The following is a 26,530-nucleotide window of genomic DNA, read 5'->3' on the forward strand; positions in this document are numbered from 1 at the left end:
AATAAAAAAGGTGATTTTACAAATCCATCCTTTTGGCAAAATAGAATTAGTATTTTAAAATAAAACTAGATTTTTGCAAATGAAAGGACTAAACTTGATCTAATTGAAGATATAATGATCTAATTGAGTCATTAAAATTCATAAAGAACTAAACTTGATCCATAAAAACAGTGATTACTAGAATTTACATCATTAACTATTATTAAATATATTACATGTATTTAGAAGAATAATTTTGAAGGGATATTAATGTAAATTAGTGTGTCCGCCGTCTCCTTGGACACGAATGCTTAATCTGTTGACGTGTCACGAGGATATCGTTGTGACGGCTGATTTGTCTCTCTGGCGGGAGCCTTGTCGACCGTCGGATTTGAATACAGTTGACGATGGCGGTGGACTCTGCTTTGTGATTCGTGAGTTGACGATTTAAGTGGATATCTTCGTAAACCAAAATCCCCAAATCCGTGCGGAGAGAGAAAGGGAGATGCAGCGGCGGAGGGCGATGACGTGGCGGAGGGTGGGGAAAGCGGCTCAGGCGCTGGTGGCGCAGGGCTTGCTCATCTGCTTTACCCTCTCCCTTGCTCTAAAGATCGATGGCCGGACGCACTACCCTTGGTGGTCGGTAAATTTTGAGTCCCCGTCATCTTTCCTTTCGTTTACCTTTGAATTGCTGTGTCTTCTTTGGAGTTGGGATTATCTTATCAAATTACTGGGGTTTCGGTTGTGTTCTCGTGGAACACGAGTGGAATTGTTGGGACACTTTCTGTTATGACACGCAAGAAAATGGGTTTGATTTGGAGCTTGGTAACAAGGGATGAGCGTAGAGGATTGACATCGGCTGTGACTTCCATATGCTCTATTTTTCCATGTTGCTGTGCTTTGGAGACCATGGATTTAACGTTAACAACGCGAAATAGAGTGCTAGCTCGACAAGATCTCATGATCAAATTTTATGGTTGTATTCAGCAGCAGTGAAGGGCTCAAAGTATCACAATTTTTAAAGATTTTTTTTAGTGTCATCCAATATTGCAGATTAATTAGGGTACGCATTATTGATAGAAACCTTGTAGTTTAGTTGCTAGTGAAGGGACGCATTCATCATAGTGCCTTCTCATGTCACACTTTACAATATATGATTTTTTTTGTCCTACCTCTTATTTGTCATGATTTATTTGGGATCCACAGCAATGCTTTTAACTTAGATATTATGGACATTATGCCACTTATCCATATGTAACTTAATCCCAGTATTATTCACAATAATGACTTTATTGTTGCTTTCAATCCTTTATTTGGAGTATTGTTAGTGCGATCTTTTCAAATAAGATATGAGCATAAAACCTTCACTTCACATGCTTGTAATTTTTTTCTGCACTTAAATCTCTCCCAGAAAATATTTTAATGAATAAGTGTTAGAATGCATTGGGAAAAGATGTCTTGAATTGGTGAAAGTGACAAACAACAAAATCTTCATTTTCCTCTTTATGTGAATCAACCAAGATATATTTTGATATCAAATAGGAGATTGTAGAAAATTTAACAGTGCACAAGTCAATAAGATAAGTGACAAAATAATAAGCAAACCATTAAATAAGTGATAAAATAATAAGATTTACATGAAAAAGCCTTCAAGGCCGAGAGAAAAAGCATGAGCAAAGTCAGATCCATTCTTCCACTATAAAAATAATCGGATTACAAATGATTCTTACTATACTGACTAGAGTATATCAAATACCACTAAATACAGACACTCATATGAGCTTGAAGAAATTAGAGAAAATTGTATATGAGAAAAAATCTCAAAGACTAATATCGAACAAGCATGGTGTCTAAATCAACATACCAGAATGTTATGATAATTGGACCTGATATTAAGTATCCAATTATTGATGATTGGACCTGATTTTTCCCCCCCTCTTCTAACACCTCTCTTAGGTTTAGGGTTTGGGTTGTATTTTATCAGTAAACCCCTAGGGTGTTACCGCTTAACAGATGATAGTACCACCCAACAAATATCTCCCTCATTCCCATGTGGGAAGTTCCTTCATGCTTGTTATTTTCGTGTATAGAGGAACTTAGTCATCATGTATTTGAAGCAATATGTTTTTTTGAAAACAATGATTTACTCATCACATTTGATCCATTCTCATCAGTATGAATTTTCTCAATATGCAATAACTTCATATCTAGTATATCTCGGATTCTGTAATATCTAACATCAATATGTTTAAGATATGGAATGAAAAATTGGATTTTTATTGAGATGGGTAGCACTTTGACTATCGCAGTGTAAAATAAACTTCTCTTGCTTAATTCCAACTCTTATGGTTACTTTTTCATAGATAAGAGTTTTTTACAAGCTTTTGTTGCACAATATACTCAACGTCAGTGAAAGACAAAGTCTACCTCTTATGGATGAGGATATTGTTGCCACAGAAAAACTATTTTGGATGAAATAATTCCTAGATGAGTTGAAACATAGGCAAGAGAAGTTTATTCTCTACTGTGGCAATCAAAGCAATATCCATCTCAGTAAAATTAACCTTTTCATTTCAGACCCAAGTATACTGATGTCAGATATCATTGGATTTGGTATACTTGAGATAAAAGCAAGGTCTGTCATACCGAAGCGTATCGCCCGGTACCGGTTCGACAGGTTACCGGTACGCAGACCGCCCGGTACTGCTACAGTGCTACAGTACTATACTGTAGCATTGCTACAGTATGAAAACGTATAAAATTATTCGGTACACTAGGGTGTACCGCTCGGTACGCCCTGATGTATCACCCGATGCACCAGTACCGTACCGTACGGAGCCCGGGTCGAAACGTCGGTACGGTATGGTACGACGAACCTTGGATAAAGGTATTGCATTTAAAAAAAAAACATATTGATGAGAATAGATTAGATATGATAACCAAGGAAGGCAATACCGAATGATATCGCCCGGTACGAGCGGTACGTACCGGTCCGACGGCATATCAGTACGCAGACCGCCCGCTATCGGGCGGAACGAAAAAAAAAAAAAAAAAAAAAAAAAAATATATATATATATATATATATATATATATTTATATTTATATATAAATATTTTAGAAAAAGGTGACGTTCGGCGACGTTGCCTTTTTCGGATTATATATATATATATATATATATATATATATATATATATATATATATATATATATATATATATATATATATGAGGCGACGTTGCGTCGCCTCGACGACGTCGCCTTATAAATAAATAAAAAATATATATAAATATATATAATCTTATATATATATATATCTATTTATTTATATATATATAAACGAGGCGACGTCGCCCTGCCTGGGAGAAGAGAGAGGTGATGTCACTTTGGCGACGTCGTCGAGTTATATATATATATATATATATATATATATATATTATAATATATATATATATCGAGTGGTATACCGAACGGTATACCGCTCGGTATACAGTTTTGTACCGTACCGGGCGATCTGACACGGACTTAGCTGGTTTTGCCTAAGTCGTGCGGCACCCTCGCGCGTCCGTCCGCAAAGGTCAGCCTCCCCGAAGCCTCCCATTGTCCCTTAGGACCAACCAAAGAGAGAACGGGTTAAAAAGAACGCCTCAATCGGGATCCACAAGCAGACATGTCCGAAAAACACTTTATAGACAATGCAAAATACAAACAGATTTTACAAGCTCTGAACAGTGGCACAACAAAGGGTAAAATGGTCCATTACAGACCGAAAATCTCTCGCACGTGTCCACATGACACAACTTTTATTTACAAACCTAAAGAGGCCACCACCCAACTAAAATGGGATTATTAAGCCTTCGGCCGCCCCTTTACATGCTGTACAAGGCATGGATATGCCAAAAGACACGGACATACATAAGCATTACATCAAACACCTTGTTTAGAAGTTTTTCTGTGATATTCTCCCCCACTTATTCCTTCGACGTCCTCGTCAAAGCCTTTGTGAACACTGCAACTCTTCGCCTTTGCTGAGTCTTCAATCTTCTGCTCCAGCTGCAATGCGCCTCCTGGCTCCCAGCTGCTCTCCGCTGCTGTTTTTGAGTCGTCGAACCCTTGATCCGCCATGCTGCTTCAACTCGCCAATGACTCTGACTCTGGTGTGGGGTTGGCTGAGTTGTGTTGATCCTTGTTGATTCCTGCGGATCTCCCAGATGAAGGAAAAGACCATCCTTACTGCGCCAGTCTCTCAAAATTCCACATGCTGCTTGAACTAGGTGGATGCTTGTTGGAGCTTTAACGAGCATCATCTCGCAAACTTCTGAAGTTTTGGGTCCTTCCTCCACAAAATCTGCTCATTGACTCTTCTTTCAGTTAGTTGTCACATCCAAGTAGGTTCGCATCACTTCCGCTTTCGATTGGCATTTCGTTGGGAAATGAAGCGGACAATCTACTCTCAGTAGCACTGATCACCGTTGGTGAGGATTTGACAACTATTGTCTTCCATTATCTTCGAAGGGTCTTTGAACTTGTGTAGAGCTCCTCTGTTGGATAGATAAGAGAATTGGGGTACTCGGTTTCGCCCATCCTCTTAAGAGTTGAGAAGGCAAAGGTTACTTGACTTCGCCCGCCTCCTCGAGGTTGTACTTCATGCATCGAGCTGGTTACTGGCCTTCGCCTGCTCTTTGCTCACACTTCTGAAGCACTTGAAGTGTTTGCACTCCTTGCATTGAGTTAGCTACTGTGATTCACCTTTTCAATGCCATTGAACTTCTAGAATGTAGGAAGTTTTCACCCCAACTTGGAGTAATTCTCTGATAGATGAGGTCGCCTCTGGGATTGTACCGTCTTCTCCATCAACCCTGTCGCCTACTCCACTGAGTAGCAAAGGTACAACACCGCGTACTGCTTACTTCGTTCCTTGGTCGTGCAATCTTGCATGACCCGAAGTCCTTCACTTACGGCTATCTTGATGAGAAACTTGTTGACACCGGTCTTACGAAGTTCCTCGGCCTCTACCCTTCAACCTTGTCTCGGTACTTGGAGATTGCCTCTGCATGCTCCACCTCCTCCGCCCCTTTCACGACCAAGCGCTCTCCCTCCATGAGAGCAAGGGATCAATGACTTTCACGGAAGTCCCGCCTCTGCGGTACCATGGCGCTGCCATGCCCATAGCCCTACTATCCGTCGCCTCGCATCTGCATCCCTTTTCTTCACGATCAGTAGATATGTCTCCGTGGCACTCCTCTGAGTCCACCTCCATTCTAACTGATGCTTGATTTTGGGTAGCTAAGTCCCTCTGGACTTGTCGTCGCTTCCTCGCCCCTTTCGACCCCCTGCTTCAGCACCTCTGTGTTCTCCAAGCAGTCTGTTTGGTCGATGGAAAGACAGACTGCAACCCCCATGCATGGCCTCTGCCATCACGTTGTAGGGTTTGCACCGATTCTGTTCTCCTTAGCTTCCTTGGTAGCAACATCCGCTTACTCGACCTTGTCCTCTGACTTGTCGGGCTCCCTTAAACGAATATGAGTTCTGAAGCAGTCCAACTCTCCAGCTGCTTCGATCATACCTCTGCATGATCAAGTCCCTCCCATGGGACTCACTGGTACTTGCATTCGAACTTTTCCCTTAGTGGAACACAGCCCCCATATGCTGATGACCAAGGTTTTCATCCGATGCAAAATTCGATGCACGCCCGGAAGACCCGCCTCTGCGGTACCATGGCCTTCACTCCTTGAATCCATAGCCCTTCTTGCCGTCGTGTTGTTCACCGAAGTGGAGCTTCCAGTAGCTCCCGATCATACCTCCATATGATCAAGTCCCTCCCGGGACTAAGTCGTGTGTATCGCATTGCCACGAACTGTTCCACCACGATCCGCTGCACCATGTCGCCTCCTGGTGACATCTCCATTGCATTCTGATCCTTGTGGAATAAACTCGAATTGTGAACCCTCCATGTGTGGCCTCTGCCAATACATCGCAGGGTCTCCTCCACCTTCGATTTTGTTCGCTCCTTTGGCAATCGACCTTCATCCACCCACTCTTAGGTCACACCCAAATGAAGCACCGCTCTAGGACAGTCCGTCGCCTAGTAGCTCCCGAAGTCCACCGACTTCACTGTAATTTGTGCACCATTGTCTGGATCCTGGGCCTCTGCCCCTACCAGCACAATCTCCGCTGCGCACCGCTTCCTTCATAGCAACTCGAATGGCAACACTGTGGCCTATTCTTCAAGAGTACCCGCCTCTGCGTCCTCTTGCCCCGTGCTAAGGCCTTCTGAACCCAACTTCGCCTCCGCAAATTGAGTCGCCTTAGTTCCTCCATCAAATGCTTCTCCGAGATAAGGTGCATGTGCCCCGAAGCTCCCTTCGTCTTTGGCACCATGCAAGATGAGTCCGCTCCGTCAGAATGAAGGACCCATGGAACAACATGATCCTACTATTGCCTCTGCAAGAGTTCATGTCCTTGACCTCTGTCTAAGGAAAGCACTGTGCCTCTGCTCCACGTTCCAACTTCTATGCTGGCTCCCTTCATGCGGCTTGGGTACTTCGCCAAGTTACACCCAAGTTGCTCCGCTCCTCGTTTTTGCATTGAGTCGATGGTGGTCCTCGCGCCCACCATTTCACGGGTCAGCCCTCCCTTGAGTCCGATCTCCACATCGACTCCAAGTGTGCCTTCATTTAAGTTGCTTTGGGTCGCTCCCCCACTTGATCTCGCAATGCATCCACCAATGCATTCTCTCAAACGAGATCATACGACGACTCCTCGCCGCTTGCTCAGTCCATCGAGTTTCGTGGAGTTGTTGTTTGTTGAGGTACTCCTCCTCAACATGTGAGGTCCGTCTCACATGATTCTCCCTCTGGAGAGCCGGGACTTATCCCTCCTGGATAGCTGTCCCATTGGAGCAACATCTCTCTTCATTTCGGAGACCACCATCCCCTTGGACTACTCTGATCTACTGAACAAACTGTGCATTGTTCTGCCTCCTGCAAACGCACTTGCTAGATTGCGACTCCTCGTCAATACAGTCCCCACTGCACCCCTCAAGGCCTAGCAACATGCTGAACTCGTTGCACACTTCAGCCTTCTACGGACGTATCCTTCACATACTGAAGAGAAAGTTTTAATGCTCCATGGCATCGAGTTTCGGTCGCCTTGGGATGGCCACGAACATTCCATCGTCCGCATACAAGCCCCTGCATGAGTACCAAATTCTTCGAGTTAGCAATTCCCCTCACTTCTGTGAGCTTTGTATAACTCTTTTGGTCGTTGAGCAACTCATTCCACCTTGGATGGGTCTCATCCATTACCAAGCGCCTCGCTTGTCTTGAGCACCATCAAGTATAGTTGTCAACGTTAAGCCGTAGCTCAAACTCAGCCATCCCAACCTTTGTGCGCTCCAAATTCTTCCAAGCTTGCTTGTTCTCGTGGTGCCTCTTGCGCGAAGGGTTGGCCATTCCTCTGAATGCCAATCTCAGATGTCCGCTCCTCTGAGCGACTCTTTTCCCTACATCTCCATGCCCGTTTTCCCTCAAACGGTCGCGCGTGTGCTGACTGCCCTCAACACAGCCCCGCTAGGTCCCCCACATTTGCATGCTAAGTGTTTCTATGAATGCTTGTCCCGCTCTGATACCATATGACACGGACTTAGTTGGTTTTGCCTAAGTCGTGCGGCACCCTCGCGCGTCCGTCCGTAAAGGTCAGCCTCCCCGAAGCCTCCCATTGTCCCTTAGGACCAACCAAAGAGAGAACGGGTTAAAAAGAACGCCTCAATCGTGATCCACAAGCAGACATGTCCGAAAAACACTTTATAGACAATGCAAAATACAAACAGATTTTACAAGCTCTGAACAGTGGCACAACAAAGGGTAAAATGGTCCATTACAGACCAAAAATCTCTCGCACGTGTCCACATGACACAACCTTTATTTACAAACCTAAAGAGGCCACCACCCAACTAAAATGAGACTATTAAGCCTTCAGTCGCCCCTTTACATGCTGTACAAGGCATGGATATGCCAAAAGACATGGACATACATAAGCATTACATCAAACACCTTGTTTAGAAGTTTGTCCGTGACAGATCGTCGAAACTCCGGTACGATACGGAATTGCAGACTTTGATGATAACTAAATCATTGTTTTGAGAAAATTATATTCCTTGTGGGAAGATAATAGGCATGGAAGAACTCTTAACATGGGCGTGAGGGGGAGATCTGTTGGGTGGTCTCGCCCATGTGTTAAGTGGTGGGATCGTAGGGGTTTATAATACAGTCATAACTTTAATGCTAAGAGAGGTGTTAGAAGAGAAAAAGAAAAATTAAAGTCGTCATATTGTCACGGGCTTAGCTAGAATTGCCTACGTCGTGATGCACCATTGCGGCCAAGACGCGAACTTAGTTTGGATTGCCTAAATCGCGAAGCGCCCTTGTGATATGTGTTTGCAAAAGTTAGCCAAGTTGTAACCTCACTTAGGTCTCGAAGGACCTGTAAAAGAGAAAGTTGATTAGTTCGAAGAATGAGCGACGGATAAGTCTCGAAGTCTCACGAAAGGGGAAGCTTTACAAGCAATTCAGCGAGCACCTTGTGTGCACAAGAGAAAAGAGAGAAAGGAGAAAAACAAGGAATTTAGAAGGTTGAACGAACAACTGTAAGTCCACAAACAGCTGCTCACCGGGTGCCGATCGCGACAACAAGTTCCCGTCAAGGTAACGTGCGAACTTACGAAAGATTGTTCAATACCCGACACTATACCGAAGCCCCATCCCCCATGGTGCCACCCGGGTGGTTCCAGGGTGCTAAGATGACTGACGTTTCTCATGCAGCAGCGGGCTGCAAAAAACAGCCTGTGGCACATGAAAACGGAGCTGTTTTAGGCTGTTTTGCTCGGTTCGGTGAGCGATCGCACTGTAGCACTGCAGCTTATTCGAACTTACATGTTTACAAGCAAAAGGACATAAAACCAAGCCAAAACATGCTGCCACGCAGTTATACATGTAAACACAAACGACGAACGATTCATTGAACAGAATTGTTGCGGGTGCATGATGACCGTTTGTGACAATACGTAAGGGGAAGAAAAGGGAGGTTTTCCTTTGGGAAGAAGAAAGCACGGTGTTTGGATTAACTATTAATATTGTTGATCTTTGAGATTTCTTCTCTTAGTTTTCACTCTGGTTTTTTTTAAACTCATTTGGGTGCCTGTTTTTTATTCTATTTGATATCCTTTAGTTAGTCTTGAAAGAGAATTGAGTCAACCCGTTATTTTTATAGTGGAAGAATTCATATGGCTTGCTCAAGGTTTTTTACTTTATATTTGATGGGGAGAAATCTACCCCTCCAATCGTAGTTCGCCATGTGGTGGAGCCCGGATGAGGTGGTGACCACCCAAAGGCCAACAACAATGGTAAGCCCAGAAGGGAATATTCAGCCCATATCGTAGAATATTCCCTTGGGCCTGGCCTACTATAAAGGTCCACTCTTTTATTAGTTATAGAGGTCACCTATGAGTCTTTTTTCCACTTCGGCCCTAACTTGAGCATCGGAGGGATCGGATCGAGCACCTCACCTGAGTTTGGTCTTCCTGTAGGTCGATCGTCAAGCGTGTAGACAAGTTCCAGACTCCCCTTCTCAGACATCCTCAGGCTCCTGCACACGTAGCCCAAGACCAAGTTGGGTTGATAGAGATGTCACCAACATTTCACACCATCAATGTTGAATGGTTTCACATAAATTGGTTTGTTAATTATTTGATTACTTATCTGTTGGCTTGTACACTGTTATTTGATATATATATATATATATATATATATATATATATATATTGTTGATTCACATAAAGAGGAAAGAAGAAAACTTTGGTTCTTGTTGCTTCTATAGATTCAAGACATCTTTTCCCAAAAGAATGTTGCCTTGTAATTTTACAAGGCGCTAGACTGCCGGAATGGTTGATACTAATACACACAGAAATGAAAAAATACAGTGGATAACTTGTCGAATTATGCTTGACAACATGGTAATTTACTGTGTAGATGCCTTTTGTTAAAGTTCATGCTAATATAAATATTTTATGCATTTTCTGGTTTAAAGTAGCCATCAGTGCTATTTAACTACATGGATCAAGAGTTATTTCATTACCTGATCAGGATACTGGAACTGATTACTTCTTGCTTTTGAGTATTTTCCCCCAAGTTAGTATAATGTTGAAAATCTCCAAAAATCCATGAAATGTTTTTGAAATGGAGAATCGTAGAAGCTAGTGAAGTACTATATAAAATTTAAATTTATTTTACTATATAAAACTTAAACTTATTTTTTCTGATTATGCAGGATAATCTTCTTCCCTCTTTGGCTATTTCATGGTGTTGTTGCACGAGGGAGATTCTCCTTGCCTGCTCCTTCACTACCGCATGATCGTCATGTCAGATTTCAGATCCTTTTTTGGAGAAATGTTCTACTGTTCATGCATTTGTGCTTTTATTTAGGAGAGTTTACATGATCAGGCACTGAAAAGAAGTCCCTCTTTTCCACAGTGGGCACCTTGTCATGCTGTTGTGGCAACGCCATTACTAATTTCCTTTGAGCTGCTTCTTTGTATTTATCTCCAGGGCATCAGTGGTAAGTGAAAATAGATAGAGCAATATACAGTCATTAGCTAACCTAAATTACATACTCAAAGTATTCTTTTTCCTGCTGAAATAATGTGCTAGGATATTAGCTGTCTAAATATGTTCTAGATGCCTGTTTATGTACTTTACATAAGCACTATATTTCTCTTATCTGTCTCCCTAAAACATAGATTGTTTGCAGTTAATGGTGAACCTGCTGTTAACTTGAAGATTGTATTTATTCCACTGCTAGCCTTTGAAATAATCATTCTTGTTGACAATGTCAGGTAATTATGTTTTCGTTTTTTTGTTGATGTTGTGTGCACAACTTTCTCATTTGTTGCTTTTGTAGTTTGAATTAATTATTGTAGAGTTACTAGAGATTCTATATTATAAATCTTCATTTTTTCATGGATATATACAACAACAGTTTAAAATTTGTTTCACTAATACAAGTTATATATGAAGAAAAACTTTTATACAGAAGATGTGAAATGATTAATGTTAGTGATACGAAAAGAGGTAGAGGAAGACCTAAAAATACTTTAATATAAACTATAAATAAATATTCAAATACTTTGAGCTTAATTAAACATATGACTTTTTATAGATCTTAATAGTAGCAAAAGATCCATGTAGTTGACCCTAAATAGTTAGGACCTTAAATAGCTGACCCTAAATATCAAAACGAAGTATAGTATTATATGTAGGATATGTCAAACATACATTATGCACATATGTTAAGCTGTTGACTTACTATAATGTGAATGATCTGCTTAATATTTTTTTAATATGTATAGGGAATATTCTTGTGATTGGTTGTGTGGATAATTGTTAAGCATAACAATTATCCACAACACTCGAGGTTCACCGTATCATAGAGTATTGCTCAGTACGGTTAGTACATACCGGTTCAATAGGGGACTGGTATGGGCAATACATCAGTATGCCTCCATGTACCGTGTGTTAGTTCGCTTGATATGGTTTTGTACAGCTCGGTACATATTATACTGGCAATTAGTCGGTACATCGATACGGACTGGCAAAGCGAAATATGACACAACCAATCATAAAAATGTTCCCTATATGTATTAAAAAATATTAAGGAGATCATTCACATTATAGTAAGTGAACAGCTTAACATATGCGCATAATGTGTGTTTGACATGTCCTACATATAATACTGTACATTGTTTTGATATTTTGAAGCAATGTTTTTTATCCCGGATGTCGGAATTATAGGAGTCCACTAGACTAGTATGGGTGTGGTCCATTTTGACATATGCTATGGACTGGGTATTTTTTCCTACATTCCATATGTCGGAGCGTATTGCAGTACAAAAGGGATGCGTGAGGAGGAAGACGAGAGGAGGAGAGTAAGAGGTGGAGAAGAAGGGGAGGAGGTGATGAAGAAGAAGAGAAGGGGGGAGATGGTAGAGAAGAGGACGAGGCAACAAAGGAGAAGGATGAAGAAGAGGAGAGGAAACTTGAAGGGAGCAAGGGGCAGCAGGTGGGGGCTGGACATGGTGACCAGGGGGCAAGGGTCCTAGGTAGTGGGTGGTGCAACGCACAATGAGCATAGGCAGACTATGTGAGGAAGAGAGAGAGAGAGAGATGTGCCATTGGACAGTGAGGTGGGCTATTAGGGTTTTAAAAAATATTAAAATTAAAAAATAATTAGGCTTATTGCCCCATCTGGACCTATTTTTAAGCCTGGATTGTGTGGTAAGCTCAGTTAAACAGTGTGTATTGTCTCTATGTGAGAAGGAGAGAAAAATGGGCGGTTGAAGGGTGAGGTGGGTTATTAGGGTTTTAAAAAATCTGTTAAGAATTAAAAACAAAGAATCAGGCTTCTCGCCCAATCCATGTCCATTATCAAGCCTGGACCAGGTGGTAAGCTCAGTTCACAGTGCTTACCAGACTGTTGGGCTTGGTTTGCTTCTCGACTGTTGGGCTTGGTAAGCTTACCAGACAGCAAGCCTTGTATCAGATTAAAACTGCTTGGTTGGGCTTGGTTTGCTTCTCAACATCTGATCGAACATGTAAATCCTGCCAGTACCAGTACAACCAGTAAATACCGCCTGTATCATACTGGTCTGAGCGGTTTTGTAATCAAATTTTGGAGTATTCAACACACTTTGCAAATTACTGAACAAGTGTAGGTTTTAACAATGATACCGTAAGCATTTGAAGTATTCATGCTTCATAGTAGATGCTAGATGTTGGTCTCATTTCTCAATGATACCTCTATATTTGATGGAGCCAACCTAGTTGGTATTGGGTACCCAGTTCTGTTCTATATTTGATGGAGCCAACCTAGTTGGTATTGGGTATTGGGTACCCAGTTCTGTTCCAAAGGGTTTCTTGGAAATTGAAGCAAATTGGGCAAGGCTAGTTTTTTGCAATTGGTACAATGGTGATTTACTTTTTGTCAACCAGACTGATCATGTGAGTGATTTTATTAATGAAGAATAACTGACTGTTTTTTTTGGTTAATTAGCACTTCCATTTGATGTTCTGGTCTCTCTTGCCTGACATGGTCTTTTGCTCCATGTTCAGAATGTGTAGGACCTTAATGCCCGGAGATGAAGAAAGCGTGAGTGATGAAGCCATATGGGAGACACTTCCTGTAAGTATAACTGAGAGTTGATGTTGATTCAGTCATTGTGAACTTGATCCCGTTATATCATATGATGCACTTCATTTTTCTTAATTGTGACTTGCTTTAAGTTTGTCACGTGGACTTTAGACGTCATCTTGATGATAACTACTAAAACTTGCATCTTTAACATGTATAACATCTACGTTATGATGATTTTGATATTTTCTATGTTTTTTGTAGTTTTGTACATATCTCTTGACCACATGGGGCTTTAACTTTGTGGAATTTTAGAAACTTTGAAACATGGTTCGCCTTATCAGTCCGTATTGATGTACCAACTAGTCATCGGTACAGTACATACCGATATACTAACACATAATATAATGGGGTGTATCGACAGACCAATATGTACCGCTTGTACTGAGTTGTATACCATGGTACGACGAACCTTGCTTTGAAGATACCATTTAAAATGATTTTACTCGAGTTTTTAAGGTTCAAGTTCCCTCTTAATCGGGCTCACTAGATGCTTGATTCCTTATTATCTAAAAGTACAATATAATACCAACATGGCTCTTACATCGTGACAAGTGCCATATGTAGGACATGTGGATCGCAACACTTATCTATGTAAAACATGGTAGCTTAACAATTATCTTAATTTTAGAACACATTTAGTAATTACACAAAGCTCCTGATAACTCTTTTCACTTGAACCACCCATGAACAATAGTTTCATTAATCTCTTTATCATTTTGAATAATTGAGTCAATATATCTAAAGTTTTCTATTGAACTTCTGGTCCATCTATTTTAACTACATCCTCAAATTATTTTCTTAGTATATTGACATTATATCATAAATTTAGACTTAGTCCTATTTAATTTAATACCTTTATTTAACAAATTTTTTTTCCATCATTCAAGTTTAAAATTAATTGCATTTGAACTTTCATAAATTTAAAAATATTATCAGCAAGTAATATACACCACTTAGGTTTACCTTTTATATGAATATTAAGTTTGTTCATTGCCAATTTAAAAAAATAAGGATTTGAAGTTGATCCTTGGTGTAAATCCTATATTAAGGAAACTCTCTAGATGCAATCAATATAGTTCTTATATTAGCAGCTACAATATCATATATATATATATATATATATATATATATATATATATATATCTTATGACATTAGTATATTTAGTAGATACAAAATTTTTTAATTCTACTTTAATAAATCTCTAGAGATAGGCTTTATCTAAGTCAATAAAAATCGTATGCATGCCTTTCTTCTTCTCTCTATATTTTTTTAATTAATGGCTTTAATATATAAATAGCTTTCATGATAGATCTTTCAGTTGACTTTTTTTTGGACATACGCATGCCATTTCCTCCATTTTATCCTTGACTGGAATTACTTTTAGTTGTTCAGGAATGAAAGTATTTCCTGTTATTTCTTAGTGTAAGCATCTATCTCAGCATCCTCATCTCACTAGTGTTATTGGTTTAATGATTTTGGCATTAAACATGTTAGGTAGCCATTTTTCTGCTTACTCCACATGCTTAGGCATCTGGGATATACCGATATAGTTCCTTATGGGGATCATAAATATTTGGGGTATAATTCTAACTTCTTGATGTTGATAAATAGTTATTATTTTTCTCCAGTGACTCATTTTTTCAAATTTAAAAGTTCACCTTTGCATCTTTTGCAGATCTTACTATATATATGTGTCATAAGCTTGCCGTTTTTAAAGCAATAATTCTTTGGCAAAATCTTTCTGGTCACTTCTGAAGGCATTATGTTACATGAAAATATGCAAAATATTCGGATTGCATCTGTTCTGGATATTATAGGTTCTTTAATGTACTTTCCAAAGCCTATTCATACTAAATAAATATTCGGTGCCTCAGCACTTCTGGGTTGCAATCTCTATGGTGTTTCTCATTGCCGCTACCACTTTCACACTTCTTAAACTTTGTGGTAAGTCTATTTTTATCGTAGTTTTATGATTTTTCATCTCATTCACTGCTTGTTAGCTAGCTATGAGATTGACTTTATAGTTTATAGAGTGTTCACTTCTCTTTTATGGAATATTTGTGGGATGCTTAACTCAAATAGAGCTCATAGCTATACTTGCCACTCTTCTTGCTTATTTGGAGCTTTAATCAAGGGTGCGAACTTTGGACTTTGATTTGATCTGGACTCAGACAAGTTAACCTGAAGGCTGAAACACTGTTCTTTTCTTGGATATATAGAATATGTGAAGAGAACCATAGCACACATATAATTAGAACTTTGATGTATCATTATTTTAATCTTTATAATGCTATATTGATGAAAGTATAGAAATTGACTTGTTGATATGAATAGTGAATCATGACATTCATTTGAATATAGATTATAGGCAAAATGCTAGAATATGAAGAGATAGTAAGATTCTAGGATCGGCTGCATGATAAAATTTAGGAAAAGGGAAACACATATAATATTATCAGCAACCTAGTTGACTTGCAACATGATGGAGTCTAAATAGATACAAAAAAGACATGACATATTTAACACATTGGCATAAAAGTCCAGATTCATCTTACATAGTTGTTTGAATTGGTGTTCTACAAAAGAGTTTCAAATAAAAAGGCTGAGATTTGGCATGTTAACTAGGCAAGACAAGAATCCCTCTTAGGGGGAAAAAAGCACACCCCACAAACTGAGTTGAAAAAGCAAAGTTAGAATTGTTGGGAATGAACTTTACCTGCTAAATGCCTTCACATGCATTATTTACATGAGTCTAGACTCTAGACAATGTAGGATTCTTAGTTCGGTTACGCAGGTAGTTGTGGACATGATAATATAATAGTCAGTTTAGAGTTTATGTGACATTTACTTAAATGGGTCATTTTTGGGTAAGGCCTTATCATGTAATGTGTTTATGCAGTACATCGCTCCTTGTTACTGGATTTGCATGGAAAAATCAGACATGCTAGAACAATGTAATTCCACCTTTCATTTTTCTGGGATTGCAACCGTTTCAAGTTCTGTTATAAATGCAGAACTGAGTATTTTATTATATTTCAGATTCTAGTGCTACTGGGTAATATATTGCAGTGACATCCTTTTTGTTACAGTACAACTACATGATATATGAAGTATGCTAGGTGATATAATGCTCAAGTCTGACAACTGCAGGTGATGTTGGAGCTCTTGGATGGTGGGATTTATTTATAAACTTCGGGTACCTTTTGTTTTAGTTTTTACATTTTTAATTGGGTTATGTTGTTTGTTTTATCTTTTCTAATATACAATCTTGCTTGTGCAGAATTTCAGAGTGCTTTGCATTCCTAGTTTGTACAAAGTGGTCTAACCCAATGATTCATAGACAAGCTCATTATGGAGAGCCTAGTTCATCCTCAGCAATTAGATATCGTGATTGGAATAGTGGCCTCATGCTCCCTTCTGTGGTGGACCATGAGCAGGATAGGCTTTGTGGTCCACAAGATATAGGAGGCCATATAATGAAAATTCCACTTGTGGTTTTCCAAATTTTGTTATGTATGCACTTGGAGGTATGTCAAGTTATTGGTTGATATTTTGCTTTATACAGAAACTGTTTTCGGATTGTTGCTGCATTGCTGCAAAACAAAATAGATCAGTTATTTCAAGTGTAACAGTGACTTAGATGAGTGACAAGCATGTTTCAGTGGAGAACCACAATGAAGAAAATGTATTTGATTAAAGAGGAAGGGTTGCATGTACTCAGTATGTCTGCCCATTGAGCAGTAGGTTTGTCATCTACTACAAAAATGATAAACAACATGGTGATGACCATATCCATGCTAGGCAGTGCATGCACTGGTTGAGAGCAACCATTTCTGGATACACAAGAATTACATTGACAGCATGTTGATGAGAAGCCACTTTATGTAGGCTTTTGCTGATCAGTTTGTTTTTTTTATTCATAACCATGAATAACTGCACATTACAATGTTTACATGCATATAAGTTTGCCACTGAGTTGCTATTGCTTGTCTGCCTTTCAGGGAACGCCATCTGGAGCTCGACATATTCCCATCTTTACCATATTTTTGCCCATATTTATTTTACAAGGTGCTGCTGTCCTATTTGCTATTTCAAGATTGATGGAGAAGCTTGTTCTTTTATTATATAATCGATCAGTTGACGGTAGATATCTTGCTGTTTCATCAAGAGCACAGGATTGCTTCACTTTCTTACATCATGGCTCTAGGTAGTGTGATCTTTATGTGCGAGATGAGCTCTACTTGTTAGTTAACATGGTTTATTCTGTGAGATTTCATTAAACTTACTGTCAGAATGATTTAGACTGCTGGGTTGGTGGTCTATTGATGAAGGAAGCAAAGAAGAACAAGCTTGCTTATTTCATGCCAACGCCACTGGGTTTGTTTCCCTAAATCTGCACAATTATGAATTGCAATTTGTAACTGGGCAAATGGAATAATCTGAATTTATTCTTGATGTGAAGAATTACTGATTATAAGTACAGGATCCTAAAGGGTGTCACCTTTTTGTTTTATTTATTTACTTTGTTAAGCCAGATATTACTTGTCTATTGATTGATGAATTGATTAAGATGTATTTTCTAGAGGTTTTATGGAGTGTATCATTGCAATGTTGTTTTTAGCTGAACAATTCTTATTTGATTTAATTTGCTTCACAAAGTGCTTCAAGTTTCTCTTTTGCAAATAAAACCATGGAGAATTGATAATGTGCTTTAGTAACTGTTGTATAAGTATCATAATTTGACCTATACTGATGAACAATCCCTCTGACATCCTTGTGCAACAATCATGAGGTATCCTTTGAGCATTGCACTAAATATGGTTAATTTGATATTTCTATTTGAGATATATGCAATTGATGGAATTTATGATAACATGGTATTGTAACTGAACTAAGATAGATGCCACAGGAGGAGAGAAGCTTGTGATGCCATTTGGTAAATGATTTTAAAGTAGACAATGATGGTATAAGCAAATTATCTAGAATGATCAATTTATGCTAAATACCGTTAAGGATAAGATAAAATAGTTACAGTATTTCAAAATTATTTAACACCATTTAGACACACTGGGTTCTTTGGATCATTATGTTTGTACTTGAGAAGGCACTTTGAGGTGAGTATTGGAGTAAGAGATGTTAGCAAATACACAAGTAGAAGCTAAGTGGACAGAACTATTAAAAGCTCAGACTTGTACCTCTTAGATCATAGATAGTCCTAGCAGGTTGAAAGACATGTATGAGATAATTGTGGTGATCGAGGAAAGGACAAAGAAGACAGTGTATTAACAAAATATTATGGCAGCAGTGAGTCATGTTCTTAAGTTTCTATATATGTCATGACTTGGTCTTATTGGTAATTGAGTATAAGATAACTTCTTGTAGTTGACCTTATATTTGGATATAGTAGATGGATCTATTAAGGGTGTGAGACAACTAGCCATTGTAATGTACTCTTTCAGTATGCTAGGTCCTCGGATGTGTTCAGTGGTAAGCATGAATTGTGAGCATTAACATGATCATGTTTTATCTGCCACTGATTTAATGCATGTGAGTGCTGATAAATTTCTGAACTGGGAGGGAAAGTTTTATGCAGACCTTGATACTGAATGTTTCCAGAATTTTTTTCTTTTTCTGGAAACACATAAAAATCATTTCATTTAGAGCACTTACCTAGGTTAATTCATAAGAAGAAAGCCTCAAAGTAGATGTAAGCAAGCATGAGCAACTTAGCAACTTCATATTGCAGTTTGTTCCCTCTTTTTGTACCAAACTTAACAATAAACACCAAAATAAGATATACTTTAGAAGTTTATAAATAACAGATGATCTGAATGATCCTAGTGGACTAAAGTTTTGACTGATCAAACTTCATAAAGCATGAAGATTTGGCATTCTGTTTATATTTTGTTACGAGTCTAGGTCCTCTTAATCTTAGGGGACTGGAAGTGCAAGTGTACATGTGAGGTAGGCTTTATGATTGAACATAGTGGAGTTCAGAACATTTCCAATCTCACACTTCTATTTCAAAAGTCTATTCTTCTTGAACGTACTCAGTCTTTTGAGCATATGACCTGTTTTAGCAGGACAAGGGTTTTGATCTGTGGTTTAGACATGCATGGAATTGTATGTGTTGGTGTTTGCGCTGGGTGATGTGCATGAATTATGTGAGAAACTGAGAATATCTAAAATGCTTATTCTGATTATGGAATTTGTTATGTTCAAGAATACTTGGATGACTTTACTCCTGAAATATGTCCCTGTTTGTAATGCACTAATTGGTAATTACTATTTTAAATTAGACTTTGAAGTTTGAACTGGCTTTCATTGCTAATCACCTGAAATGAAATAGTTATTGGTGCTCGAGATGTTCTAGTTTTTTCTCCCTTTTTCTTTTTTTTGTTTTGACTATGAGGTCTGATTTTCTTCTATATTTTTTTTACATAATGGGAGTTGTGAAAGATTACTATGGTTAAAATATTTTGTTGAGTTTATCATATACATAATAGCTAATTCTATGAGACCAGAGCATAAAAGTTGATGCTTTCTACACTAATATGTTTCATAATTCTTTAACAAACTATTGAATGCAATGGAATTGCATAGCTGCAGTGTCTTTCTCATGATTAATTTGTTATATCTGCAGATACAACACTTTCTGCGGCTATTCGCCTGAGGTGGTGAAGAAAATGCCTAAGAAGGAACTTGCAGACGAGGTGTTGTTTCCTTGGTCTTATATTGTTGTTAGTCTTGAATTGGTCTTAAACTGGCTAGAAGCTCTTGGTCTTATATTATTGTTAGTCTCAGCAAATACTAGCAACACACTTGGTCATTTTGGCTTTATTCAATGAACCATTGTATCTCAGGTTTGGAGACTACAAGCAGCTTTGGGAGAACAAGCTGAAATAACAAAGTATAGTCAGCAAGAGTATGAGAGGCTTCAAAACGTATTGCTTCTTATTCTGACTTTTGTCTAAAACTCAACTGATTAACTTACTGATAGTTATGGATCCTGTATAACTTATCATAATTTCCTTGATTAGTAAGCATAACTTTGTTTTCTAGATGCCATGTGGTTTTTTTATCTTTAAATGCATTTGTATTATTTTCTAAGCTTTTTTTTTGTTTTGAATTATTAAATTGTTTCCATCCATAATTTATATCAAATTATATATATTGTAAGATTTATCTAATCTTTGTCCATGTTCTTTCAATGCAAAGTTTTGAATATAATGATTGACCATTTGTTGAAGAATGGGGGCCAGATTTGATGAGCTTAGTCAGATGACAAGGTATCAAGGATTCGAAATATATGGATCGGAGGATTGGACGTGTAAAAAAAGAAATGAAAACCTAAATATCTGATAAATCAGGAAAAAATAGATAAGTCTAAAAATAGAAAAATACTTTAGAAATAGAAATTCATAAAATTAGGAAAAGTACTTAAAATTTATCATTACAAATTCAGAAGAGAGAATTACTGTTTTTTTTGCAATGGAAGGACAATTTTTTAATGTAATTTATATGACAATTTTTTTCTCCTAAAAACCTTTTGTGCATATCTAGTTTACGAGAGAGCCACATAACACGAGATAGTGTTTTGGAAGAATTTTTGTGCATACACCTTCTTGGAGGGGTTGTTTTCTCATGGGTACTGCTGGAACCCAGCTGCTTGATCCTTCAATTTACAGGGTATGAAAAAATTCCCTGTTACCTCCTCTCCCATTGCCTACAGATGAAGAGCACAACTTACCTCTACATCGATGTTGAGGTGTCGTTGGTGGTGGAGATGTGGAGTGCTTCAGTGACATTAGATATTTTTGTTATCTCCACTGTTCTTCCATTTTTATCTCTCCTCTTTTGCTTCTCTTCTTTGTTTGAGTTTGGGGGATAAGAAGGATGGACATTTGTCTTGATTAGGGTGTTTATGGATAAGGATATTCCAGTTGGAGGGGGAAAAGAAGATAAGGAAGGTTGGATCTTAATATTTTTGTTCCATAAGTTGTTGGTAGTTGATAATCCAAATTTATATTGCAATTAATTGAATTTTAAAACCCTGTTTTTAAGGCTATTTGTTAAGAGGAAAAAGCAAGAATCTTGCATGCCTATTTTTTAGTTAGGATTTCTAAGGTTATTCATTAGTTAGATTGTGACTTCTCAGTTTTAACTTTTTAAATGCATATTGCACATAGGGCATGTGTGTTTGGGGTTAGGTATGTGCATTTTCTTTTGTATCAATATTACTAGTCAACAGTAATTAAAGCTCTTTTCATATCTCTAATAATTCTTAAGGTCTTATTCTACCTTTCATCATAACTCTAGTCCTAATTGCCTCATTTTATCTAACTTGTGGATCTATGCACCTGCTTCAGTCATGTTCGTGCTATGCTAAATGGTATTAGTTGATTTATTCTTCATTGAAATTTGTGCCTTTGTGGTTCTTTAAATATGTAAAATTTCTATCTTATTTTATTTTCATATTAACTTTTCATAAATCTGTCTCAAATCATGATACATTGAGTACACCAATCCATAAGTGATAGGAATCTGCCATGTCATATACCACCAACACAGTCAAACATCAACTTGTATTTAAGAAAAAACAATCTAACACATGAGATTGTTGCTAATGTGGGGATTGAGAAAGATCAATGCAGGTGACCTTACCTTTGCAAGCAAAAGGTTTAGTTTTGTGACTTGAATCCTTGACATAAATGACATACCGAGAACACGAGATTACTGCCAATGCAGGGGTGGGTATGGGGAGGGTCAATGTATGCAACCTGACCTCTATATTTAAATATAAAAGGATATTTTGTAGACTTTAACCCTTTAACATATAGCTAATCAAGAATGCTCTCTTTAGTTAACAACTGGTATAGGTACCATACTGGTTGATTCTTAATAAGTTCAATTAAGTTTTGGTTTAGGTACTGGTATCAATATTTGAATTCTTGTTCTTGTTTTTTGGCAAAAGAGATTTCTTGATCTTAACATCCCTGTTTCAGATACTAAAATTTTGTACTTGTTATTTCAATACTGCTTGGTGTTTTGATCGCTCTGCCTCTTTCCTAGACTTGCCAAGCACTGGAATATCCATCTTTACACCAATATCTTTTATTTTTATGATTTTTGTTGTTTTGGTTAGATCCATCACTGAATATATTTTCTGTATGTTTCTATTTTTAGCTGCTAAATGGCATTCTAATAATTCCACTTCATGCATGCTATACTATGCATAGGCTTGTTGCATAGTTGTATATACCACACCAGAAAAAGGCTCGCAACAATACCATTTCGCAGATTGGCAATTCTTGAATTTTACTTTCTGGTACTTAATGATTTTTGTGAAAATATCCTGTCTATAAATGAACTCTCATTTATAGGAGTCTCGTGCATTAGATGTATTTAACAAGGTCTGTCATACCGAATCATACCGCTCGGTACAAGCAGTACGTACCGGTTCAATAGGCTACCGGTACGCGGACCGTCCGCTACCAGTTCAATAGGCTACCGGTATGTAGACCATACCGGTTCAATAGGCTACCGGTACGCGGACCGTCCGCTACCGGTACGTGGACCGTCCGCTACAGTACGGACGGTCCGTGCTACAGTGCTACAGTTGGTATACCGTTCGGTACACCCTAGTGTACTGCTCAGTATGCCGGTACCGTACCATACCGAGCCAACCTCGAAACATCGGTATGGTACGGTATTGTATACGTTGGTATTTAATTACTTTCGGTACACATACATTGCTACTAATTGGTTATGTTTGAGTGTCGTTGTTGCCAGATAGTAAGAGAATGCAAAAGAGATAAATCATGCATAAGTTTGCCCCATTGGTTGGGTTGGTCAACATTGGTTTGTATTTGTTGCACTAGAAAGTTATATGCTTGTGTAGTGCCATGCCATAGATGCCACTATATGACTTAGATCAGTTTGTAGCCTATACCAACTGGTATTGCATGGTAGAAAGTCAACACAGGTTTGTCATTCCTTCTGCTCTTTGCACCAATTAGCTTGCATATGAATCCTAGTCTTTCTCTTTCGAACACTTCTAATGAATAAATTATAATTAGATGCATTTTTGTCAAAGTCCTAGTTATGGTTCAAACATCAATTGATCCTTGTAGGGTGTGATAATTGTTTATAGCAAGATTTGCCTTATCGGTCTGAATTAATGTATTGGCCGGTTGATGGTATGGTATGTACCGCTCCGTACCAACGTACTGTGTCAGTACGACAGAGCATACCGACATCACAGAAAAATGGCCAAAAATAGCTCAAAAAATTCTTGAAAAATAGTGAAAAAGTTATATTAGGATTTTTAAGTTGGAAATAAATATAATTTAGTATAATTTTAGCAAAAATAATCTAAATTAGGAAAGAACAATGACCCATATCTGTTTCGAAGGGCGTTAAGGAATAGCTTTGTGGTACGTTCCGGATTGTCCTTCCGTTGGTATTGAATTATTTACAAAGAAATGATTTGAATTGTAAGATTATTTGTTAAACAACTTAAACTTTAAGATTCAAATGAATCAAATAATCGATCGATGTTATACTTGGTTCTACCACCAAAAAGAACAATGGAACTCTATGGGTGATGGATCGAGGTTCCTCGATCTTATGTATCTGTATATCAATTTGATATGTTTGTCTGACCCAATCCTGAAAATAATCTCATGACATAGTATACTGATACACCATATGTCATTGGTGCATCAATGTAATGATGGTCGTAGTCTGATTGTCGTGAACCACACATGTCTGAGGCGGCTCTGAAGGTAAGTACGATTGCGACATGTATTGATGCGGAGCATGGAGAATGTGGAAACTTCTACTTTTGCCACTGATTTGTTGCATCATAAAATTGATCATCGTACTATTGCTCAAAAAGGAATGATCAACTATTATCGTATTGTTGCTCGGAGAAGAATGACCAACTATCATATCGAGCTCTATGATCTGAATCTTGGGTGGCATACGTAAAGTATTGATTTTCAGTCCATGCACCACCCTTAAACTATGTAGATAGGACAACCGACTCCCCGGTGTCATCGCTATCACCAATTGAGGCACTATTGCCCACATCATTGCCATGTCTCCAGGCCGAGTGGGTTGTTGAATGCAGTTGAAAAGTTATTTACATACCTTTGATTAGATTTCTTCTAACTTTTGTGTTAAAACTCTCAATTAGCCTCCTAAGCTTGATCCAATCCACAAATTGTAACTTTATGAAGTTTTAAGAGAGTGTAAATGTGAGAATGAGAAAGAAGTAAGAAAGAGATTGAGAGAATATAAGAGTACGAGAGAGTGAAAAGAAGTGAAAGAGGTGAAAGAGTGGGGGAGGGTTTAAAAACCCTTTCAAATGGATCTAACCATTGGAAACGGTCAGATCTGAGTCATTTGTCAGTAATGGTCGAAATTCGATCGTTATCGATTGGCACAGGTTAGTAACGTTTGGATTTTAACCATTATAGAATGGTACAGTCTTGTATCGAGCGCTACAGAGCCTTTTAGTATATACCACCTGGTACAGGGTGGTCGACATACTGGTCCCCTATCGGATCGGTATGTACCACTCATATTAGCCGATATACCGCGGTGTGACAGACCCTGGTTTATAGTCTTATAAACTTTAATGTTAATTCAGTAATCTGCAAGAACTTATGGTCTTTCAACTGTTTCTTTTCACCAATCGGCTTGCTTACGATTACATTTTCTTTTTCCTTTAAACTCATCCAAAATGAACAAACAGACTATGAGTAAGATTATCACCAAGTAGCAGTGTAGTTATCTTATGAACATTTCTGGCTTTGAAACTTTTTTAGGAATCCCTGTTGTGCTGACCTATAAACTGTGAATAATGCCTTTCTGTTTGGGCAAACAAATTAGTGATGTGAAGTGCATTTGCAGGTTGTCCTCCCAGTAGGTTAGTATGAAAACAGATGGGTGGTGATACACCTTCAAGGCATTCCTGATGCCTTTTCTTTTTTACAATATTGTTCATTTTCTACTTGGCGTTCCCATTATTTCTTGTATGTATTGTACCCGTGCAACTGTTGATGTTTTGGTTTTTATCTTTGTTCAACTGCTGATGTTTTCGAGACTATTTCTTTTTTATAAAATTGAACCACTCATCTTAACTAAGTGCTCATATACTGTAGATGCACCTGTCAAGTCACTCGAGTTATCACTTGTAAACTATTGAGTATATATCCTTTCTCTGAGTTGCGTTTAAAGCTTGAATCACATAGTGCTGAACTCATACCATAAGCCCTGTATTGCATGTGGACTGTTCAAAATTGGCTGGTCTGCATGTCAGTTTATGTTTGGACTGATAAATATCGGCAAATACATATTCAACAATCTTCGAACACTGGTTGCTTGCATGTTTGTTTCCATTGTAATATTCCTTACATCTAAAAGTTATTTTCCTTTCGATCTCATTCCACTTGAAAGAATTGAAGTCTTAAAACATTTTTGACTTGTGAAAATTTCATTTTATCAGGAAAAAGTTCTCTGTAGTATTTGCTTTGATGGAGAGATATGCATGGTCCTCCTTCCTTGCCGGCACCGCACTCTCTGCAAGTATGTTCCATGAGCCATTCTCCGTGACACAAAATATCTGTTTGGCTCTTGTTCTTTTGGATATCGACTTGAATTTTGTTTGTAGGCCTTGCTCTGAGAGGTGCAAGAAGTGTCCTATTTGCCGTGTCTCCATCGAGGAGCGTATGCCAGTATATTATGTGTAGACCCTGACCAAGATCTTAACAAGAATGTGCAACTGTATAGCTTTAACATCTGTTAGAAAGGTTTTGGTGTGTGTTCTGTTCTCACCCTCGTATTGTACATAACACGGACATGATCTGATTACAACCTGTGTAAAGCTGTTTGTCCTGCATCAATTCTCTATCTGCAGAAAAACAGGAAAAAAAGAAAACAAAATCTCTTTTATTTCTTGATTGTCGGGTATATTTGTGAGAAATTTAGATTTACGCTTAACGTATCTGTGATGATTGCCCAAACAGATGCTACAAATAATATTAGAGATGTAATCTGGAGAATGGTGGTCGGTTGCCCAAACAGATGGTTCAGGCTGTGCCGGGCTGTATTGCGACGTGCCCCCATTGTTATTTAGGGTTTGCCCAACGGGATTCACTTGTTCATATGGTGAGATTGTTTAGAACATGCTCACCTTCTGATATATGGTGGGATTCACTTGTTCATATGGTGAGATTGTTTCGGCCACTCAAGTCTCTGATATGCGGACTATGTCAGTCAAACTTACCAAGTGAGCAAGGG

General features: G+C 38.4%; 1 protein-coding gene across 3 annotated transcripts; it reads left to right on the top strand.

Annotated features, from left to right (window-relative positions):
• Window positions 1-447: 447 nt before the first annotated feature.
• LOC103986851 (uncharacterized) lies at window positions 448-26,182 on the top strand. 3 transcript variants are annotated; one of them, XM_009404969.3, is made up of 14 exons: window positions 448-618; window positions 10,303-10,393; window positions 10,506-10,590; window positions 10,783-10,867; window positions 13,140-13,209; window positions 15,097-15,166; window positions 16,373-16,418; window positions 16,503-16,749; window positions 17,224-17,429; window positions 17,525-17,599; window positions 19,866-19,935; window positions 20,086-20,166; window positions 25,737-25,816; window positions 25,902-26,182. In XM_009404969.3, exons 1-14 carry the CDS (start codon window positions 485-487, stop codon window positions 25,978-25,980), a joined length of 1,419 nt encoding a protein of 472 aa, XP_009403244.2. In that variant the 5' UTR covers window positions 448-484; the 3' UTR covers window positions 25,981-26,182. The 3 variants fall into 3 exon arrangements, with proteins under 3 accessions (XP_009403244.2, XP_064967582.1, XP_018683842.2); XM_018828297.2 differs by having other exon boundaries at window positions 453-622; XM_065111510.1 differs by lacking the exon at window positions 17,525-17,599.
• Window positions 26,183-26,530: the final 348 nt, after the last annotated feature.

Source organism: Musa acuminata, chromosome BXJ2-6 (assembly GCF_036884655.1).
Source record: "Musa acuminata AAA Group cultivar baxijiao chromosome BXJ2-6, Cavendish_Baxijiao_AAA, whole genome shotgun sequence".
Lineage (NCBI taxonomy): Eukaryota > Viridiplantae > Streptophyta > Magnoliopsida > Zingiberales > Musaceae > Musa > Musa acuminata.

Excerpts from the sequence above, each read along its gene's own strand:
- LOC103986851 (XM_009404969.3), top strand. The coding sequence starts at position 485 with ATGCAGCGGCGGAGGGCGATGACGTGGCGGAGGGTGGGGAAAGCGGCT. Across the intron at positions 10,591-10,782 it reads TTATCTCCAGGGCATCAGTG|TTAATGGTGAACCTGCTGTT; the intron begins GTAAGTGAAAAT and ends GATTGTTTGCAG. Across the intron at positions 17,600-19,865 it reads TTTCATGCCAACGCCACTGG|ATACAACACTTTCTGCGGCT; the intron begins GTTTGTTTCCCT and ends TTATATCTGCAG.